The sequence below is a fragment of the Tursiops truncatus genome, chromosome 2 (genome assembly GCF_011762595.2).
Source record: "Tursiops truncatus isolate mTurTru1 chromosome 2, mTurTru1.mat.Y, whole genome shotgun sequence".
Lineage (NCBI taxonomy): Eukaryota > Metazoa > Chordata > Mammalia > Artiodactyla > Delphinidae > Tursiops > Tursiops truncatus.
This window is the reverse complement of record NC_047035.1, coordinates 31664269-31686596: the sequence shown is the minus strand read 5'-3', so window position 1 is coordinate 31686596 and position 22328 is coordinate 31664269. Positions and strand designations below refer to the sequence as shown.

At 37.0% G+C, this 22328-nt stretch overlaps 1 protein-coding gene across 1 annotated transcript in view; it reads right to left on the bottom strand.

Moving 5' to 3' along the window:
* LOC101316839 (disintegrin and metalloproteinase domain-containing protein 20) overlaps positions 1-22328 on the bottom strand; it is a 65199-nt gene that overhangs the window by 33370 nt on the left and 9501 nt on the right. The window contains 2 exon segments of the mRNA XM_019922000.3: positions 13535-13661; positions 14268-14295. Of these exon segments, the coding sequence (XP_019777559.3) occupies positions 13535-13661; positions 14268-14295 (155 nt within the window).

Genomic DNA, 22328 nt, shown 5'->3' with positions numbered 1-22328 from the left:
CTCCAAAATGTGACCTCCAGCCTGAGACTTCTTTAATATCCAGATACATGCTTCCAGCTGCCTACTTGTCATCACCACTTGAATGTCTAATTAACACCTCAAAATAAGTATGTCCAAACTGAATTATTTATCTCCCCCCTCCCATCCGCATCCCTAAATCTGCTTGTCTCAGTCTTCCCCATCCCAGTTAATGACAAATCTATCTTTTGAGATGCTCAGAACAAAAGTCTTACAGTCATCCTTGATTCTTCTTTTTGTTACTTCATATCTAATCTGTGAGCAAATCCTATTGTTGCAACCTTCAGAATATACACAGAATCTGATTACTTTTCACCACCTCCACTATTACCACATGGTCAAAGCTACCATCATCTTTCACCTTGATTACTGCCATAGCCTCCTAATTTGTCTTCTGCTTCCATTCTGATCTGCAACACTCAATTCCCACACAGGAGACAGAGTGAATTCTTCTACAAGTAATGATGCGTCATATCATCATTACTTTGCTCAGAATCCTCCAAAGATTTCCCATCTCATTCACAATAACGGTCTACAGAATATTCTATAAAGTCCTACCCAATACAACTCCTGACACCACTACCCATCCCTTCCACCTTATCGCTCTGATTCATCTCCTACCTATTCTGTACTTTGTTCACTCCTTTTCAGCTGTTCTCCTTGCTGATCCACTAACACACCAAAGCATGACCCCACCTCAGGATCTTTTTAATCCTTGTTACTTCCTTGACCTGAGTGGATGGAAGGAAGGAGAAATGGAGACAAAGTAAAGGGAGCACACAAAATCTCACATACTCCTGGATGCAGAACAGAAGCAGTTATTTGAAAGGAGCCTGGGTCAGACCTATCTGATGATCTTGGAGAGTCTCTGGAGAGGCAGGAGGCAACTGGAGCTCACCCTGGGGACACAGACACTGGTGGCAGCCATTTTAGGGAGGTTGTCTACCACATGGACACTGGTGCTGGCAAGCGTCATTTTGGAATCCTCCCTCTAGCTTATCAGCCTCAGGACCCAGCCTTGCCCCCACCCAACAGCCTGTAGGCACCAGTACTGGGATGCCACAGGTCAAGCAACTAACTAGGCAGGGACACAGCCCCACCCACCAGCAGGCGGGTTGCCTTAAGAACCCCTGAGCCCACAGCTGCCTCTGGACACGGCCCTGCCCAACACAGAGCCCAGGACCCAGCCCCACACACCAATGCACAGGCACTAGACCTGATACCTCCAAGGTCCTGTGGCCAGAGGAACTGGGGCCAAGCTCTTCCCACCAGTGGGCAGGCACCAGCTGCAGGACAATTGCAGCCTGCAGACCCAGCCCACCCACAAGCAGGCCAACACAAGCTTTAAGACACCTCAGACACTGCAGCCAGCTGTGTCAGGAACTGGCCCCACCCACCAGCAGCCAGCAGCCTCTGCACAGGCAGGGCCTGGCAACCAAAGATACTGGAGGCCAACCAAGCCTACCAGACCACCCACAGTAGTCAGCCCACCACAACAGAACGACCCACTCAGCCCACATAGGGGGGACCCCTAGAGCATACAGCTCTGATGACGAGAGGGGACTGCACTGCTGGGACACACAGGATGTCTCCTACAAAAGGTCCCTTCTCTAAGGTTGGGAAACATAACCAATCTACCAGTAACAGAAATGAAAAAGCAAGCTAGGCAAAAATGAGGCAACAGAGGAACATATTCCAAATGAAGGAACAAGGTAAAACCCCAGAAGAAGAAATAAGTGAAGTGGAGACAGGCACTCTACCTAAGAAAGAGTTCAGGGTAATGATTATAAAGATGATCAAAGAACTCGGAAGAAGAATGGATGCAGAGCAAGAAGTCAGAAGTCTTTAACAAAGACTAGGAAAATATAAAGAGCAACCAAACAGAGATGAAGAACACAATAACTGAAATGAAAAATACACTAAAAGGAATCAACAGTATAGTAAATGATACAGAGGGACAGGTCAGCAAGCTGGAAGACAGAATAGTGGAAATCACTGAAGCTGAGCAGAGAAAAGAAAAAAGAATGAAAAGAAATGAGAACAGTTTAAGAGTCTCTGGGACAACATCAAACATACTAACATTCACAATCTAGGGATTCCAGAAGGAGAAGAGAGAAAGTGGCAGAGAACATACTTGAAAACATAACAGCTAAAAACTTCCCTAAGATGGGAAAGGAAACAGACATACAAGTAATACAAGTACAGGAAGCACAGAGTCCCAAACAGGATCAACCCAAAGAGAAACACACCAAGACACATTATAAGTAAAATGGCAAAAATTAAAGGTAAAGAGAGAATATTAAAAGCAACAAGGGAAAAGCAACAAGTTACATACAAGGGAATTCCCATAAGGCCATAAAGCTGACTTTACAGCAGAAAACTTTGCAGACAGGGAGAGGCACAATATAGTTACAGTGATGAAAAAGGAAAAACCTACAACCAAGAATGCTGTACCCAGCAAGGCTCTAACTCAGATTTGATGGAGAGATCATAAGTTTTACAGACAAGCAAAAGCTGAAAGAGCTCAGCACCACCAAACCAGCTTTACAAGAAAAGTAAAAGGGACTTCTCTAAGCAAGAAAAAAAAAGGCCACAACTAGAAACACGAAAATTGCAAAAGGAAAAAGGTCATCGGCAAAGGCAAAAGTACAGTAAAGGTAACAAAATCAACCACATGCAAAGTGTGTAGGAAGGTTAAAAGACAAAAGCAGTAAAATCATCTATATCTACAGTAAACAGTTAAGGGATATCAAAACAACTAGATACAAAATATGTCAAAAACAGTAATCATGACAGGAGGAAAGTACAAATGCAGGGCTATTAAAATGTTTGAAATCAAGAGATTAGCAACTTAAAACAGCATAGATAGATAGACAGATAGCTACATATAAAGCTCATGGTAAACTCAAACCAAAAATCTGTAAGGGATACATACACACAGAGAAAGGAATCCAAACATAACACTTCACCAGACCACAAAAGAACAAAAGAAGAAGAAACAAAAAAGAACTGCAAAAACAATAAAAATGGCAATAAGAGCATACATACCAATAATTACTTTAAATGTAAATAGTCTAAATGCTCCAATCAAAAGACATAGAGTGGGGCTTCCCTGGTGGCGCAGTGGTTGAGAGTCCACCTGCTGATGCAGGGGACACGGGTTCGTGCCCTGGTCCGGGAGGATCCCACGTGCCGCGGAGCGGCTGGGCCCGTGAGCCATGGCCGCTGGGCCTGCGCGTCCGGAGCCTGTGCTCCGCAACGGGAGAGGCTGCAACAGTGAGAGGCCCACGTACCACAAAAAAAAAAAAAAAAAAAACAGACATAGAGTGGCTGAATGTATACAAAAACAAGACTCATAAATATGCTGCCTAAAAAAGACTCACTTCAGATCTAAAGACACACATAAACTAAAAGTGAAGGGATGGAAAAAGATATTTCATACAAATGGAAATCAAAAGAAAGCCAAAGTAGCAATACTTATATCAGCGAAAATACACTTTAAAACAAAGACTGTTACAAGAGACAAAGAAGTACATTACATAATGATCAAAGGATCAATCCAATAAAATATAGCAATTGTAAAATATACACACCCAATGTAGGACCACCTAAATATAGAAAAAAAATATTAACAGACTAAAAGGGAGAAATTGAGAGTAACACAATAATAGTAGGGAACTTTAACACTCCACTTACATCAATGGACAGATCATCCAGACTGAAAATCAGTAGGGAAACAAGGGCACACTTAGACCAGTAGAACACATATTCTTTTGAAGTGCACATGGAACGTTCTCCAGGATAGATCACATGCTAGGCCACAAAACAAGTCTCGGTAAATTTAAGAAAGTTGAAATCATATCAAGCATCTTTTCTGACCACAACACTATGAGACTAGAAATCAACTACAAGAAAAAAACTGCAAAAGACACAAACTCATGGAGGCTAAAAATATGTTACTAAATAACCAATGAATTGCTGCACTAAAGAGAAGTTTATAGCAATACAACCTTACCTCAGGAAATAAGAAAAAATCTCAAACAACCCAACTTACACCTAAAGGAACTAGAAAAAGAAGAACAAACAAAACTCAAAGTTAGAAGGAAAGAAATCATAAAGATCAGAGCAGAAATGCATGAAATAGAGACTAAAAAAAGAAAGAAAAGATCAATGAAACTAAGAGCTGGTTCTTTGTAAAGAGAAACAAAAATGATAAACTTTTAGCCAGACTCATCAAGAACAAATCAGAAATGGAAAAGAAGTTATAACCACAGAAATACAAAGGATCATAAAAGATTACTGTGAACAACTATATGCCAATAATGAAGAACCTACATGAAATGAACAAATTCTTAGAAATGTACAATCTCCCAAGACTAAACCAGGAAGAAATAGAAAATATGAACAGACAAATTACCAGTAATGAAAGTGATTACTGGTGAAAAAAGTGATCAGCAATTTTTTAAAACTCCCGAAAAACAAAGAACCAGACAGCTACACAGGTGAATGCTACCAAACATTTAGAGAAGAGTTAACACCTATCCTTCTCAAACTATTCCAAAAAACTGCAGAGGAAGGAACACTTCCAAACTCATTGTTCGAAACCAACATCACCTTGATATCCAAACAAGACAAAGATTATCAGAAAAAAATAAAATCAGAGGCCAATATCACTGATGAACACAGATGTAAAAATCTTTGACAAAACATTAGTAAACCAAACTCAACAGTACATTACAAAGATCATACACCATGATCAAGTGGGATTTATCCCAGGAATGCAAGGATGGCTCAATACCCATAAATCTATAAATGTGATACATATTAACAAATTGAAAAATAAAAATCATATAATCATTTCAATAGATGCAGTAAAAGACTTTGACAAAATTCAACATCCATTTATGATAAAAACTCTCCAGAAAGTGGGTGGTATAGAGGGAACAAACCTCAACATCATAAAGGCCATATATGATAAGCCCACAGCTAACACCATACTCAATGGTCAAAAGCTGAAAGCATTTCATCTAAATCAGGAACAAGAAAAGGATGCACACACACTTGCCACTTTTTATTCAACATAGTATTGGAAGTCCTAGCCACAGCAATCAGACAAGACAAAGAAATAAAAGGAATCCAAATTGGAAATGAAGAAGTAAAACTGTCACTGTTTGCAGATGGCATGATACTATACTTAGAAAATCCAAAAGAAGCTACCAAAAACTACTGGAGTTCATCAATGAGTTCAGTAAAGTTGAGGGATACAAAAGTAATATACAGAAATCTGTTGCATTTCTATATACTAACAACAAACTATCAGAAAGAGAAAATAAGGAAACAACTCCATTTTCAACCACATCAAAAAGAATAAAATACCTAGGAATATACTTACCTAAGGAGGTAAAAGATCTGAACTCGGAACACTGACACTGATGAAAGAAACTGAAGATGACACAGATGGAAAGACATACTGTGTTCATAGGCCAGAAAAATTTATATTGGTAAAATGACCATACTACCCAAGGTTATCTACAGATTCAATGTACCTACTGAAATACCAATGGCATTTTTTCACAGAACTAAAACATATAATTTTAAATTTTGCATGGAAACACAAATGACCCTGAAAAGCCAAAACAATCTTGAGAAAGAAATGAGGTGGAGGTATCACACTCCCTGACTTTAGACCACATCACAAAGATACAGTAACCAAAACAGTATGGTACTAGCACAGAAAGAGACACACAGATCAAGGGAACAGAATACAGAGAAAGTCTAGAAATAAACCCATGCACTTATGGTCAATTAATTTACAACAAAGGAGGCAAGAATATACAATGAAGAAAAGACAGTCTCTTCAATAAGTGGTGCTGGGAAAACTGAACAGTTACACGTGAAAGAATGAAATTAAAACATTTTCTCAAACCATATACAAAAATAAACTTAAAATGCATTAAAGATCTAAATGTAAGACCAGAAACCATAAAATTCTTAGAAAAAAACATAGGCAGAACACTCTTTGACATAAATCATAGATCTTTGGATCTGTCTTCTAAGAAAAACAAATAAAAGCAAAAATAAACAAATGGGACCTAATCAAACTTATAAGCTTCTGCACAGCAAAGGAAACCATTGACAAAACAAAAAGACATCCTACTGAATGGGAGAAAATATTTGCAAATGATATGACCAATAAGGGGTTAGTGGGGAGAAAGTGGGGAGGGGCAAGATAGAAGGGTATTAAGAGGTACAAGCTACTATGTATAAAAACAATAAGCTACAAGGATATATTGTATAGCACAGGAAATATAGCCAATATTTTATAATAACTATAAGTGGAGTATAATCTTTAAAAATTGTGAACCACTATGTTGTACATCTGAAACTTACATAATATTGTAAATCAACTATACCTTAATTAAAAAATATTTTTAAATGTGCCAAAGCCTTGAATAGACATTTCTCCAAAGATATGCAAATATTCTGCTTTAATTTTATAATTAATTTTATTAAAATATTTTATGTAAAAACAAATACACAAATGACCAATAAGCACATAAAAAGATGGTCAACCTCACTAATTATTAGGTGTGATTTTGTGATTTATAATAAGAAATATATATTTGGTCTTCTTCCTGGCACAGAACTCCTAAAACCCTTGGAATTTCCTGAGGGGAGAACCATAAAGGTGTCTTTTGTGATGTTAATGAGGTGACTTTTGGAAAGCCCCTATGTCACCTAAAAATGGGAGCTGGTCACCAGAGGAACCAACCTTGTGATTAGAGGGTTTCGATCCCACCCCACCCCCACCTCTGGGGATGGAAAGGGGGTTGAAGTTGGGTTTGATCACCAATAGCCAATAATTTAATCAATCATATCCATGTAATGAAGCCTCCATAAAAACCTTAAAAGGACAAGGTTCTGAAAGCTTTCCGGTCGGTGAACATGTGGAGATTCGGAGAGTGGTGCACCCAGAAAGGGCACGGAGGCTCTGCACCCCTTCCCACATGTATTGCCAGATATTTGTACATCACTGTATGTAGCAGCATTATTTTTTAAAAAATATTTATTTATTCGTTTGGCTGTGCTGCGTCTTAGTTGTGGGAGGTGGGATCTTCATTGCTGCGTGTGAGATCTTTAGTTGCAGCACAAGGGTTCTTTAGTTGCGGCATGCAGGCTCCTTTAGTTGTGGCATGCGGGACCTAGTTCCCTGACCAGGGATCGAACACGGGCCCCCTGCGTTGGGAGCGCATAGTCTTAACCATTGGACCACCAGGGAAGTCCCTGTAGTAGCATTATTTACAATAGTGAAAAGGTGGAAGCAACTCAAATGTCCATGGACTGAGGAATGAATAAACAGAATGTGTGTGTGCATACATATATACATACAACAAAATATTATTTAACCTCAAAAAGGAAATTCTGACACATGCTAGAATATGGATGAACCTTGAAGACCTTATGCTAAGCGAAATAAGCCAAAAAACCAAATACTGTATGATTCCAGTTATATGAGATACCTACAGCAGTCAAATTCATCAGGACATCAGTAGAATGGTGGTTGCCAGGGGCTGGAGGAAGGGGAAAAAAGGGAGTGTTTAATGAACAGAGTTTCAGTTTGGAACGATGAAGAAGTTCTGGAGATGGATGGTGATGATAGCTGTGCAACAATGTGAATGTAGTTAATGTCACTGAATTGTATACTTAAAGTGCTTAAAATGGTAAATTTTATGTTTTTTATATTTTACCACAATTTTTTGAAAGGTATACAGATTGAAGATAAAACTCTTTTTTATTCCCAGATGACACTGATCATGGATGTAGAAATTCCTAAGCAATGCACAAAAAAGCTACCAGAACTAATTATTGAAGTTAGTAAAGTAACAGGATACAAGGTCTATATACTAGAGACAAACAAATGGAAATTAAAATTTTTTAAACATCTTTTACAACAGCATCAAAAAAATACGTTATGCTTAGGAGTAACTTTAACAAAACATGTATAAGACCTGTACTCTGAAAGCTCATAACTTTACTCTGAGAAATTAAAGAAAACCTAAATAAAAGGAGGAATATAACAAGTCGGTGGTTCTGAATACTCGATATTGCTAAACTGCTAAATTGTCAATTCTCCCCAAATTGATTTATAGATCAATCCCAACCAAATGGACTATACTCCTGAATGTGAAGTGTAAAATAATAAAGCTTGTAGATAATCACAGAGAAGTATATCTTCATAACCTCAATGTAGGGAAAAACCTCAGACAAGACACAAAAAAGCATTAACGATAAAGGAGAAGATTGACAAACTGAGCTACATTAAAATTAAGAACTTCTGATCATTTTTAGGTCACCATTAAAGGGTAAAAAGGCAAGCCAGAGTGGCGAGAAGATACATTTAAACACAATACATGTAACCAACAAAGGATTCTTATCCAAACATACAAAGGACTCTTCTTACTCTATAAGACAAACACAGACAAAACAGTAGAAAAATGTGCAAAAGACACACTTCACAAAAACGGATATTCAAGTAGCCAACAATCACAGGAAAAAAAGCTTAACATCATCAGATCACCAGGAAATACAAATTTCAGCCTCAACAAGATACCACTGTATACCCATCAGAATGACTAAAATTTTCTTTAGTTGACAGTATCAAGGGTCAACAAAGGTGTGGACAATAGGAACTCTCACACACTGCTGGTGGGAGTATAAACTGGAAAATAAAACAACAGAAATTTATTATCTCAAAGTTCTGAAGGCTAGAAGTCCAAAATCAAGGTATGTGCAGGGCCATGTTCCCCCTGAAACCTACAGGGGAATCCTTCCTTGCCTCCTCCTTGCTTTTGGTAATTTGGTGTCAATCTTTGGTGTTTTTAAGCTTGTAGATGCAACACTCCAATCTTCTATCTTCACATGGTGTCTCCCTTTGTCTCTTCATGTGGCATTCTTTTTATAAGGTCACCAGTCACATCAGACTAGGGTCTCAGCCTACTCTAGCAAGACCTCATCTTAACTAATAACATCTGAAATGACCCTATTTCCAAATAACGTCACATTCTGAGGTACTGGGAGTTAGGACTTCAACATTTTGGGGGTGAGATGACACAATTCAGCCTATAATATACACCAAAAAGAATATTCATAAAAGCAATTTTTCACAATAGCCCCAAACTACAAACAATCCAAATGTCCATCACCATTAGAATGGATTTTTTAAAATTGTAATACATGTATATAAAGGAATACTGTACAGAAATGAAAAAAAAAGAACTACAATAACATGAAACAACTATGATAAATGTCACATAGTATTGAACAAAGTAAGTCATACATGAAATACACATACTAAATCTATTCATACTAAAAATAAAAAGTAGGCAATAAAAACTAAAAATTTATTTAGGGATGCAAGGTGATGTGGTAAAAATGTAAAGAAAATAAGTGATTACCATAAAACAGGATAAGTGTGACCTCTAATCGGGACAAACATTGTGATTAGGAGGGGACATAAAGGAGCTTCTGGGGCATTGGCAATGTTCAATTTCTTTACCTGCATGGTAAGTTACACAGGTACAATGAACTGTACTATTATTTTGTGTCCTTTCTGTTAACTGATATTTTAAAATAATGTAAGTGAAAGAAAAAGGAGCTTTGCTGGAAATAAAAAGTTGAAAAAATACTAGAGTTAATATCTTTATGTCAAATCAAAGTTCATGCTTAAATAAGTGGAAAGTAAGCAAAGTGCAAAAGTTCATATAATATGTTGCCTTTTGTGTTAGACGGGGAAATAAGAAAACATCTATTCATTTGTGCAGCAGAAATACAGTAAAGGTAAACTAGAGACTAATTAGGTTCATTTCTGTGAGAGGGGCAGGTAGGAATAAGGTGGAAAAGATAGAAGAAATGAGGAAGGGGTATGATACTTAGAATCTCTTTTGGACAGGTCTGACTTTAAGAACTATGCTAATAACTCACACATCCCACAGTACAACAACAAAACAAAATAATCAATAACAATGAGGGGAAAAACTAAAATGGAATTCAAAGCAGAACCAAATGAACTGGAACATCTGATAAATGAGTAGTGTAACCACATTGGGGGAAAAAAAAAATTAACCCAAGTGATTTTTAAACACAGTATCTGAACTATATATCTACAAACTAAAGACAAAAAGAAGTCTAAGCAAATACTGAATTCTAATTAAGAGGTTTCTTTTTTTGCAGAGGTATAGGTTAGCAATTCTAAAACAACTTTCTGTTATTCTAGGATTAAGCAAATAAGTACAAACATTGTGTATAACAAGAAACAGTTCTAATCAATGTGGAAGAAAGTTACAAATGTGAAAGAGAACAGCGTAAACCCTGTGATGAATAAACTGGAATTGGTGTTATCAGTGTGAATTGGTTCCTTTTAACATATATAGAATAGGGCTTCCCTGGTGGCGCAGTGGTTGAGAGTCCGCCTGCCGATGCAGGGGACACGGGTTTGTGCCCCGGGAAGATCCCACATGCCGCAGAGCGGCTGGGCCCGTGAGCCATGGCCGCTGAGCCTGCGCATCCGGAGCCTGTGCTCCGCGACGGGAGAAGCCACAACAGTGAGAGGCCCGCTTACCGCAAAAAAAAAAAAAAAAAAAAAATATATATATATATATATATATATATAGAGAGAGAGAGAGAGAGAGAGAGAGAGAGAAGACAGATATGTGTGTGTGTGTGTGGACATATGTGTATTCACTCATGTCACACACATATGTACATATCTATTTCTTTTTCTTTTTTTTTTTTTGGCCACGCAGCATGCAAGATCTTAGTTCCCCAACCAGGGACAGAATCCATGCCCCCTGCAGTGGAAGCACAGAGTCTTAACCACTGGGCCACCAGAGAAGTCCCAGTATATATCTATTTCTTAACTCTATCAGCTGACAAAGCCCAGAAGCCATGACACCCCAGTAACAAATGAACACACCTTGCACAAAGATCTTGATTTCCAAATATATTCTCCACCAAAAGGAACTAGGGGTCCTTAGAGAAATGGCTGACTCCAGGGTTGGAATGAGCCTGGGATATCTTATTGTGCCAAAACATAAAGAAAATCCTCAATGAATGACAAGGTCATGTCAAAAGGACCTAAGAATCAGCTTGAAACTGTTCCCATTGGCCCAATCTGGGACAATTTGAGCATCAATATAAATTAATGAGAGTAAAGAAATATAACTCGTTGAATAAATAAGAATCCAAGAGTCTACAATGATATAAATAAATAAGCAGGGGGGGGAAGGAAAGCTCTTCTTTATAGCAGAAAGCCAACTAATAAACACAGAAGGAATGAAGGAATTAGAACGAAAATCACCATTCGGCAACCATAATAGTAATAAATGATTTAGGCAAGAATTATCAGTGAATGCTACTGGAGGGTAAAAGTTCTGAGCAATAACAGGGTATTTACAGACCTCGAACTACTTCCCCCCCGCCAAAATACCTATAAATTAGAAAAAGAAAAATTCTAACTTTACAGTGGAGTAACCTGACAAACACTACCTTAACCAAGTGATCAAAGTTAACATCACCAGGAATGGGACAAGTTGACAGCACGCGCCTCCACGAGCATCTTTTCCATGGTATTCCTAACAAAAGTGTATTTTTGCAATTAATATGTTAATTCAGAGAAATAGATCCAATTGTTGAATCATTCTCGTAATCCTGGAATAAACAATGCTTGGAATGTGAAAAAAAATGTTTTTAAGTGCATGAGGTGAATTTAATTATGAAAATATATCAAACAAACCCAAATTAAGAGACATTCAACAAAATAACTGGCCTAAACTCTTTAAATATCAAGTCATGAAAAACATGGAAGATTAAAGAACTGTTTCAGATTAAAGGAGACTAAAGAGCTACGACAACTAAATCTAATGCACAATTCAGGATATTCTTTTGCTGTAAATGACATTCTTGGCATCACTAGCAAGATCTGAATAAGACCTACAGATTAGATAATGGTATCATACTGGTTTAATTCTGATAATTTTACCAAGGCTATGTAAAAGAATGTCCTTGATTTTAGGAAATGCACACTAAAGTTCTTAGGGAAAATGGGCATCACGATTGCAACCGACTCTCAATCCAAAATAAAAGGTGTATATATGTGTGTATTATATGTGTATGTACACACACACACACACACACACACACACACACACACACATACATAGAGAGAAGGAGAGAGAAACAGCAAATGACAACACGAGTTAGAGACAGGGAAAGAGAGACAGAGACTAAAGAATAAGACAAATATGGAAAACATTAATATATGGGGAATTAGGGCAAAAGGTGTATATAGAGAAATTCTCTGTACTACTCTGACAACTCTTCTGTAAGCCTGAAATTATGTCAAAATAAAAAAACTAAAAAATCTTACACAATACAGAAAATCAGATACTTCATAAAAGTAAGAATCAAAGATGAGAAATTATTCAACCACTTAAAATAATGAAACACCACTTTTTTGCTACGTAATTGGCACTAAAAATGTAGGTGACAATACTCAGTTTCAGCGAGATTCTACAGAACTTGGTACTTTCATATTTTGCTGTTAGAGTAATAACAGGCCAAAAAAAAAAAAAAAACGTACAGATTCTAATGATTCTATGGCTGGGACTCCATACTAAGGAGATAAATACTAAGTACTGAAAACTCATGATACACTACAGCCTTATTTAAATAATGTAATCACTACAGCCTTAATGCAAATTGTAAATTGGTAAAAACTTAAGTACAACACAGGGAGAGTTTAAGAAAACAGATATAATCACTCATAGGAATTATTCAGTTAACAAAGTATAGTCTATAAAAACTAAGTAAACATGGAATAGCACATACAACAGACATAATATGATAAAGTAAAATTGTATGAACAGAATAATTACAAACTATGGTTTTAAAAATATCTACACACAGGGACTTCCCTGGTGGTCCAGTGGTTAAGACTCCATGCTTCCATGCCACAACATTGTTATAGTATCTGTAGGGTGGTGATATTGCTTAATGAGGTTGTTTTCCTTTTCTTTACCTTTCAAACTGTTAGTAACCTTACTATTTTAATACTGAGGAATATGCAACTAATAATAGAGAATAAGCTTAGCTACTATTTTAACATTAATCCTTTGTGTTTACAAAATGCATCTGGAAATATTTCAGAGGGAAAATAAGGGGGAAAACGTCATGATAAACTAATTTATACAAATACCTTTATCTTATCTTTAAACATGTATCACAGTAAATATGTGAGGGAGGAAGCTGCTCAAGTCCAGTAGGGAAAAGGTTACAAAAGATACATTAAAAATATTCAGACTGAAAGCATGAGCATCCTTACATCCTTTCTCAAAGAACAAGCACATTCTATACAAATGATTGTGACAAAGAATTTTAAAGTTCAAGAGCCTGTCACAGTAATGAGGTAAAATGTGGACAAGAGGAGTCTTGCCAAGCGTCTCTCTCGTCCAATACTCACTGAAGTCTCATTCGTTTTTCAGGGGGGCCTTTAGTACCCACAGTCTGTTGAACGTTCTTTGTGGTCTCCTTCTCCTCAGATTTTACAGTTTCTGGTATAGGTTCTGCCTCTTTCTTTGTCTGATCCACTAGACATCAAAAGCAGATATTTTTTGGAGGGGGAGGAGGGTGGAGGGATAAGACCAGTTTAGACAACAGTTAATGTGAATGGTTCAGACTCTCAAATTAATTTAGAACTACTTATCTCAAGTTCTAAATTTAGCTGTTTCATCAGGCAGATGTATAAGAACCAATTTACAAACAAAAAACCTGATAATACAAGCAAATTATGATACTAGACAAAAACACATGACATTTAAATAAGACATTATGCATAAAAAAGATACATAATTATTCTATGCCAGGTCAATGGACAGTCCAATACCTATTCTCAATGATGAAACAGAAGGCCTTTTTTCAAACTTTTGACAACCTAGAATCACCTCAGCTTCTCCACACACCCTCAATACCTGTTCATCCCACTCTAATGCATCTTTCAAATACTAATATCACTACCACAAAAGCACCACCTTTTGGCAATCAGCAGATCAAAGGTTAGGAGTAACAAACTGGCATTAGAGAGTCTAAAAGGACAAAATGATCATAATTCACCTCACATGTTATGATTGTTACTGAGTTAAACAGGCTGTTTGGTCTTATTTCAAGTTTGATAAGAATTATCAGATGAACCATACCTGGGACAGGCTTTTCTCCAGACTTTTGCTGTAATTAAAAAAAAAAAAAAAAAAAAAAGTGGGTAAGAGGGGTGAAGGAAGAGGAAGAAGAAAACAGGGCAGGTTAGCAAAGCTTTTTGCTTCTTGACGTCATAATTTTCATTAAAATTACACCTGCATGCGAATTATATTATAAATGACTTCATCAAGAGAAACTACTATCCATGTACCATAAAAAAGTAAATTTATCATTTTCTACTTCTTATTCCTGTTCCAGAAAAGACACAAATCTAAAACTAGAACAAAAGAGTCAAACATAAAAAAACCCTTGAACATCAACAAAGCCCTTTGCCTCTGCACCGAGGCTACAATGCTTTATAAAAAGTTGCTAAGGAGAATCCAATGAGAGGGAATAATGGAGCCTTTCAAGACTCCAGAGGCTTATTTGCACAGGCGATATGAGCTATAAGTAAGTAGAATGAAATTTGGATGTCTGACTTTTAAAGTTGGCAGGTATGGAACGTAAAGAAAAAGAGGTATTTTTCTATGAATATAAGGCTTCTGTTGAGTGTACTATTAGAAATCAAACTGCAGGAAAAAATGATGGGGGCACTAGGAGTCAGGAACAAGGTCAGATCCTTCATTCTGCACAGCAATTCTTTTACTTCAGTGGGCCCTGTCATCTCCCTGTTCTCGCTACCCAAGTTAAATGCTTTAAAACACTTTCCTCCTCCTCTCCCTCCTTCTTCCTCCTCAAGGCTCACAACCTACCCCTCACCCTCAGCCAATAAGGGTGTCAATGTTCTCTCCCATCCATCTACCTCCAAACTTATTACACCTTTATATACAGACATATATACATAAAAAATACCTCTCTATACTTCCCTGTCATCTCAGAATAAAAGTGTTCTCTTTATTTTTATGAAGTTTAATGCCTCCATTTGTTTTCTGAATTTCTTTCTGAATTTACATGCCCTCCTTTAAGCTTCTTATCTATTCCTATGACTAGCGACTACACAATTTTCTGATGTCACATGATCCAGATTCATGCTACAAACTGCCTACTAGCCCACTCCAACTACAAGTTCTGGGAACCATTACATTTAATAAGACCAAAACTGAGCTTCCCATTATTACCCATTGTACACAAAAGGTTAATATAGAAGGTCTGAGCTACTATCCTTAGAAGGGCCAGGCTGCGAGGTTGGCCTTTGGCTGGTATCTGGGAATTTGGATTTCAGGAGGGTTCCCACCATTTTGTAACTGATAATGGCAATTCATTATGCCTAGACTGTTTGTATAAAAAAAAGTTGTTTTTGCTGAATACCTGCCTTCCTTCAAAGAATGTGGAATTTTGGTATGTGCTAGATTGAAAGTACCTACCTGAAAAACCTCCCCCAAAAACGTGGGCACCAAGTCTCTAATGGACTTCCTTAGGCAGAAATATCACTTACATGTTGCTGCATTTTCACTGTTGAGGCAAGAGTGTACTCTGTATGACTCTTCATGGGAAGAAGAGAGTGTAAGGAAGCCTGCAGATGGATTCCTCCAGACTCCACTAATGCCTTTTTTCCTTATATCTGGCTGTATAGCCCTACTATGTCACTGTAATAAATCCTGTGAGTGCTTCAAGCAAATCTCCAAACATGGGGGTGGTCATGGGAATCCCCAACACAACAACATTATTACCTGTTTTATGAACATATTAGGACTTAAACATGTCTAAAGTAATTTGAGGGAACAAATAATTTTTCCTTACTTTAAAACAGGAGAGGATATAGATGGTGTAACATTGAGGAATGAGAAATCGAGAGGGGATATTCTTATACTGCTAGCACTGAACCACTTGAACTATACTGGACACTGGACCATATCCAGACATTGAAATAATGTCATTACCTAATTAGTGCACACTGTCTAATCTTTTCTAGTGAACACTGTCACACAAACTAGTAGGATGTGGTTTAAGATGGGAAAATAGAACAGAGGCGGCCTTTCTGACAAAATTTATCAGGTAACTTTGGAATAAACCTAACTGAAGCAATATCCTATGGTGTCCTAGCAGCTTCTGAAAACAGCACTGAAAAGACATTGATAATAAAAGGCACTGAAGGCCTGAACTCCTATCACATCAGTTTTGGTGTAACTTTCAGTAGTAACAAAAGTTAAAATATGGAAAAAGGAGCTTCAAGGAAAAATGCAGGACTTCTCCAATATTCTCTTGAGCACCCCCATAAAGGGGCGACATCCCTCGGATCCAGAAGTCCTAAGCTACAAATGGTTCTGGGAGACAAAATGGGTAAATAGGGGCTCACAGAAGGCTTCAAGGAGACCAAGAATCTATTTTCTTCTCCAGATCTGAGGAGAAATGCTGTGGGTTGGAGAAACAAAGGGATTATTAAAAGTCCTAGAGAACTTTGATTATTAAAAGTTCTCCTAGGTCTGCTACATAGAGTTGACATACTCTTTCTCTTTGTGAGTTGGCTTTTGGCCCCTGGATGGTTAAAAGAAGGTGAGGTTCTGGAAAATGACAACTTAAGGGTGACTATGGCTAAACCTTTACAAGAAAAATGTAAAAACTCATGGAAGCAGGTAGTCTGCAACCTGCTTAAAATAATTGGGAGGAAATAGGGGAAGAAGAGAGAAAACAAGATTGGCCACGCCTGATAACTGTTGAAGCAGGATAATATCAATAGGTACATGGGGGCTTCATTTTTTATTATTCCCTCTATTTTTATATGCGTTTCTAAATTTCCATAACTTTCTACAAAGTGAAGTTTTTTTGTTTTAAGATTCAAGAGAGTCTTTGAGCTTTCTACAGTGTCCAGCCTAGCTCACCAGGATAGAACAGTACATGGAATTCAAGTCAGGACCCCTAGCCAGAGAAAAAGGAACTGTCAGTCAGCTGGAGTACCACAGAACCCAAACACAGTAGTAAGCTACTGAATGTTCTGGAGGTTGGCTAATGAAAATAGAACCCCTAACAACTATATTTACCCCAAATCTGTTTCTTTTCCTATATTCTGAATTTGGGTTCAACACCAAGTTGATTCTAATCCTAGGCCTGAAACCTCAGAATCATCCATAATGCCAATCTCTCCATATCCAACCACCAAAGTTAGGCAATGCTAAATCTGAAATATACCTTGAATCTGTTTCCTCTCTATCTATGGCCACAGAATTAATTCAGGCTTTCCATAATCTAACTTCCTTGACTCCAAACATCACATTTTTTTAAACATCTTTATTGGAGTATAATTGCTTTACAATGGTGTGTTAGTTTCTGCTTTATAACAAAGTGAATCAGTTATACACATACATATATGCCCATATCTCTTCCCTCTTGCCTCTCCCTCCCTCCCTCCCACCCTCCCTATCCCGCCCCTCTAGGTGGTCACAAAGCACCGAGCTGATCTCCCTGTGCCATGCAGCTGCTTCCCACTAGCTATCTATTTTACATTTGGTAGTGTATATATGTCCATGCCACTCTCACTTTGTGCCAGCTTACACCTTCCCTCTCCCCGTATCCTCAAGTCCATTCTCTAGTAGGTCTGCGTCTTTATTCCCGACTTGACCCTAGGTTCTTCATGACCATTTTTTTGTTTTGTTTTTTAGATTCCATATATATGTGTTAGCATACGGTATTTGTTTTTCTCTTTCTGACTTACTTCATTCTGTATGACAGACTCTAGGTCCATCCACCTCACTACAAATAACTCAGTTTCATTTCTTTTTATGGCTGAGTAATATTCCACTGTATATATGTGCCACATATTCTTTATCTGTTCATCTGTCAATGGACACTTAGGTTGTTTCCAAGTCCTGGCTATTGTAAATAGAACTGCAATGAATATTGTGGTACATGACACATTTTCCTATGCATCTTCTATACCATGAATGGTTATCTTCCTAAAACAAACAAATAACCACATTATTTCGTTGCAACTGTTTTTAAACACTTAATGGGTCCCTACTACCATCATCAATAATTCACAGCTAGTCAGTGCTGAGGGTCAAGAAGATGAGGTAGAGGATATCTAAGTTTACTTCAAGAGAGGGTGTATTTGAAAAAGAATGTACAAAAATTACCACTGCTTTCATTTGTCTTTAGTGATGATAGTTATTGTTTTAATATTTCAAATAACATTTAATGTACCTGGAAACGTATGTTTACAGGAGTGGTACCAGGTTATGGGTTTAAAATAGTGAATAAACACACTGGACCACAGAACTAACCAAAACTCCTTTGTCGAGCATATACGATTCTTCTCAGTATGACCTTAATAGAAACTTTAAGTCTCATATTTCAGTACTCCTCCCTTCACAAACACATAAGAGTAATAAAACTTCAGAGTATTTTCTGGTTCCTTTCTTTTTTTTTTTACAGGTACACTGAGGTATAACTGATACATGAAAAATACCGCACATATCTGATATACACAATTTGATGAGTTTGGACATATACATACACCTGTGATACCATCACCACAATCAAGGTAATAAACATATCCATCACCTCCAAAAGATTTCTTCTGCTCCTTTAGTTTGGGGTTTGTGTGTGTGTGTGTGTGTGTGTTAAGAACACTCCATATGAGATGAACCCTCTTACCAAGTTTTTAAGTGCACAACACCATATTGTTAACTGTAAGCAGTATGTTGTACAGCAGATCTCTACAACTTATTCATCTTATATAACTGTAATTTTACAGCCTTTTTAGAACTCCCTATTTTCCCCTTCTTCCATCCTCTGGCAACCACTATAATATTTTCTGTATCTGACTATTTTAGATACCTCATGTAAGTGAAATCATATAATATTCATCCTTCTGTGACTGACTTATCTCAATTAGCACAATATCTTCCAGATTCTTCCATGACACCACAAATGGTAAAATTTCCTTCTTTTTTAAGGCTGAATAATATTAAACTATATGTATATCCCATAGTTTCTTTATCCATTCATCTGTTGATGGACATTAGGGCTATTTCCATACCTTGGCTATTGTGGATAATGCTAAATATTCACAAAACTAATAAATGTGGGAATACAGATAGCTCAGGTTTCAAACTATATTACAAAGCTACAGTAATCAAAACAGTATGGTGTTGGGATAGAAACAGACATAAATCAATGGAACAAAATAGAGAGTCCAGAAATAAACCCATGCATATATGGTCAATTAATTTATACCACACAAAAAAATTAACTAAAAATGGATTTAAGACTGGAATGTAAGATCTGAAACCATAAAACTCCCAGAAGAAAACATAGGCAGTAAGCTCCTTGACATCAGTCTTGGTGATGAGTTTTTGGGTTTGACATGAAAAGCAAATGCACCAAAAGCAAAAATAAACAAGTGAGACTACAGCAAACCAAAAAGCTTCTGCACAGCAAAGTAAATCATCAACAAAATGAAAAGGCAACCTACAAAATGGAAGGAAATATTTGCAAATCGCATATCTGATAAGAAGTTAATATCCAAAATATATAAAGAACTCATATATCTCAACAGTGAAAAAACAAACAATTCAATTAAAAAATGGGCAGAGGACCTGAATAGATATTTTTCCAAAGAAGACATACAGATGACCAACAGGTACATGAAAAGGTGCTCAACATCACTAATCATCAGGGAAATGCATATCAAAACCACAATGAGATATCACTTCACAGTTGTTATAATGGTTACCATTGAAAAGACAAGAAGTAACACGTGTTGGTGAGGGTGTAAAAAAAAGGGAACACTTGTGTACTGTTGGTGGCAATACAAATTGGTGCAGCCAATATGGAAAACAGTACAGAGGTTCCCCCAAAAATTAAAAACAGAAATACCATATGATCCAGCAATCCCACTTTTGGGTATATATTTGAAGGGAATGAATACAAGATCTCGAATGGACACCTGCATTCCCACATTCACTGTGGCATTATCCACAATAGCCAAGGTATGGAAACAACCTACATGTCTGTCAACAGAATGGGTAAAGAAGATGTGAGATATATATATGTTTGTGTGAGAGAGAGACATATGTGATACACACACACACGCGCGCGCGCACGTGCGCACACATATACAGGAATATTGTTTAGCCATGAGAAAGAAGGATATCCTGCCATTTGTGAGAGCATGAACCTGGAGAGCATTATACTAAGTGGAGTCAGACAGGCAAATATGATATATCACATCACTTATATATGGAATCTAAAATGTTCAAACTCCTACAGAGGGTACAGCGGTGCCTGCCAGCGGCTGAGGGGGTGGGGGAAATGGGGAGATGTTGGTGAAAGGTATAAGATGAAATAAGTTCTGGAAATCTAATACACAACATGGTGATTATAGTTAGTAACACTGTATTATATATTTGAAAGTTGCTAAGAGAGTAAAACTTAAATGAACTCACCATAAAAAAGAACAGTAATTATGTGACATGACAGAGATGTTCGCTAATGCTATGGCGGTAATCATTTTGCAGTATATAAGTGTATCAAATCAACAGGTTGTACACCTTAAACTTACACAATGTTATTACACCAATTATATCTCAATAAAGCTGATAACAAAAAGTTTATCCCTAAGTATGTTTTTGATGCTATTATAAGTGGGATTTTCTTGATATCCTTTACTGATAGTTGTTAGTATACAGAAGTGCAACTGATTTTTGTGTGTTGATTTTGTATCCTGCAATTTCACTGAATTCATGTATTAGTTATAACAGTTTTTTAATGGAGTCTTTAGGGTTTTCTATGTATAAGATCATATCATCTGCAAACAAGACAATTTTACTTCTTTTCCCATTTGGATCCCTTTTACTGCCTAATTTCTCTGGCTAGGTCTCCCAGCACTATGCTGAATAGAAGTGTGGAGGGTGGATATCCTTGTCTTGTTCCTGATCTTAGAGAAAAAGCTTTGTTCTTCACCACTGAATATGATAGCCGTTTGTTTGTTATACATGGCTTTTATGATGTTGAGGTACATTCCTTTTATACCTAGTTTGTTGTTTTTACCATAAAAAGGGTTTGTTATACGTGGCTTTTATGATGTTGAGGTACACTCCTTTTATACCTAGTTTGTTGTTTTTACCATAAAAAGATGTTGAATTTTCCCAAATGCTTTTTCTGCATCTATTGAGATGATCATGTGATTTTTATCCTTCATCCTGATAATGTAGTGTATCATACTGATTGATTTTAGTATGTCGAACCATCTCTGCACCCCAGGGATAAATCCCACTTGATCATGATATATGATCCTCTTAATGGGCTACTGCATTTGATTTGCTAGTATTTCATTGAGAATTTTTGCATCTATTTTTATTGGACTGTAGTTTTCTTGTCTTGTAGTGTCTTTTGGTCGTTGGTATCAGAGTAATGCTGGCCTCATAAAATGAATTTGGAAGTGTTCCCTCCTCTTTAATTTTTTGGAAGAGTTTGAGAAGGATTGGTGTTAATTCTCTTTAAATGTTTGGTAGAATTCATCCATGAAGTCATCTGTTCCTAGACATTTCTTTGGGAGGTTTGTGATTACTGATTCAGTCTCCTTATTCATTATTGGTCTGTTCAGATTTTCTATTTCTTCATGACTCAGTCTTGGTAGGTCATATGTTCTAGGAATTTCTTATAGGTTACCCAATTTCTTGGCATATAAACTGTTTATAGTAGTCTCTTACGATCATTTTACTTCTGTGGCATCAGTAGTAACGTCTCTTCAACTTCTAATTTTATTTATTTGAGTCTCCTCTCTTTGTTAGTCTAGCTAAAAGTTGGTCAATTTCGTTTATCTTTTCAAAACACCAACCCTTAGTTTCCTTGCTTTTTTGTTGTTGTTTTTATTGAAGTATAGTTGATTTAAAATGTTGTGTTAGTTTCTGGTGTATCACTGATTCTTTTCTATTGTTTTTCTAGTCTCTATTTCATAATTTTTAATCTTTGTAATTTCTTTTCTTCTGCTAACTTATAAGTGGAAATTAAACAAAACACTCCTGAACAACCAGTAGGCCAAAGAAGGAATCAAAAGGGAAATCAGAAATTATCTGGAGAGAAATTAAAATGAAACTACATCATACCAAAACTTATGGGATGCA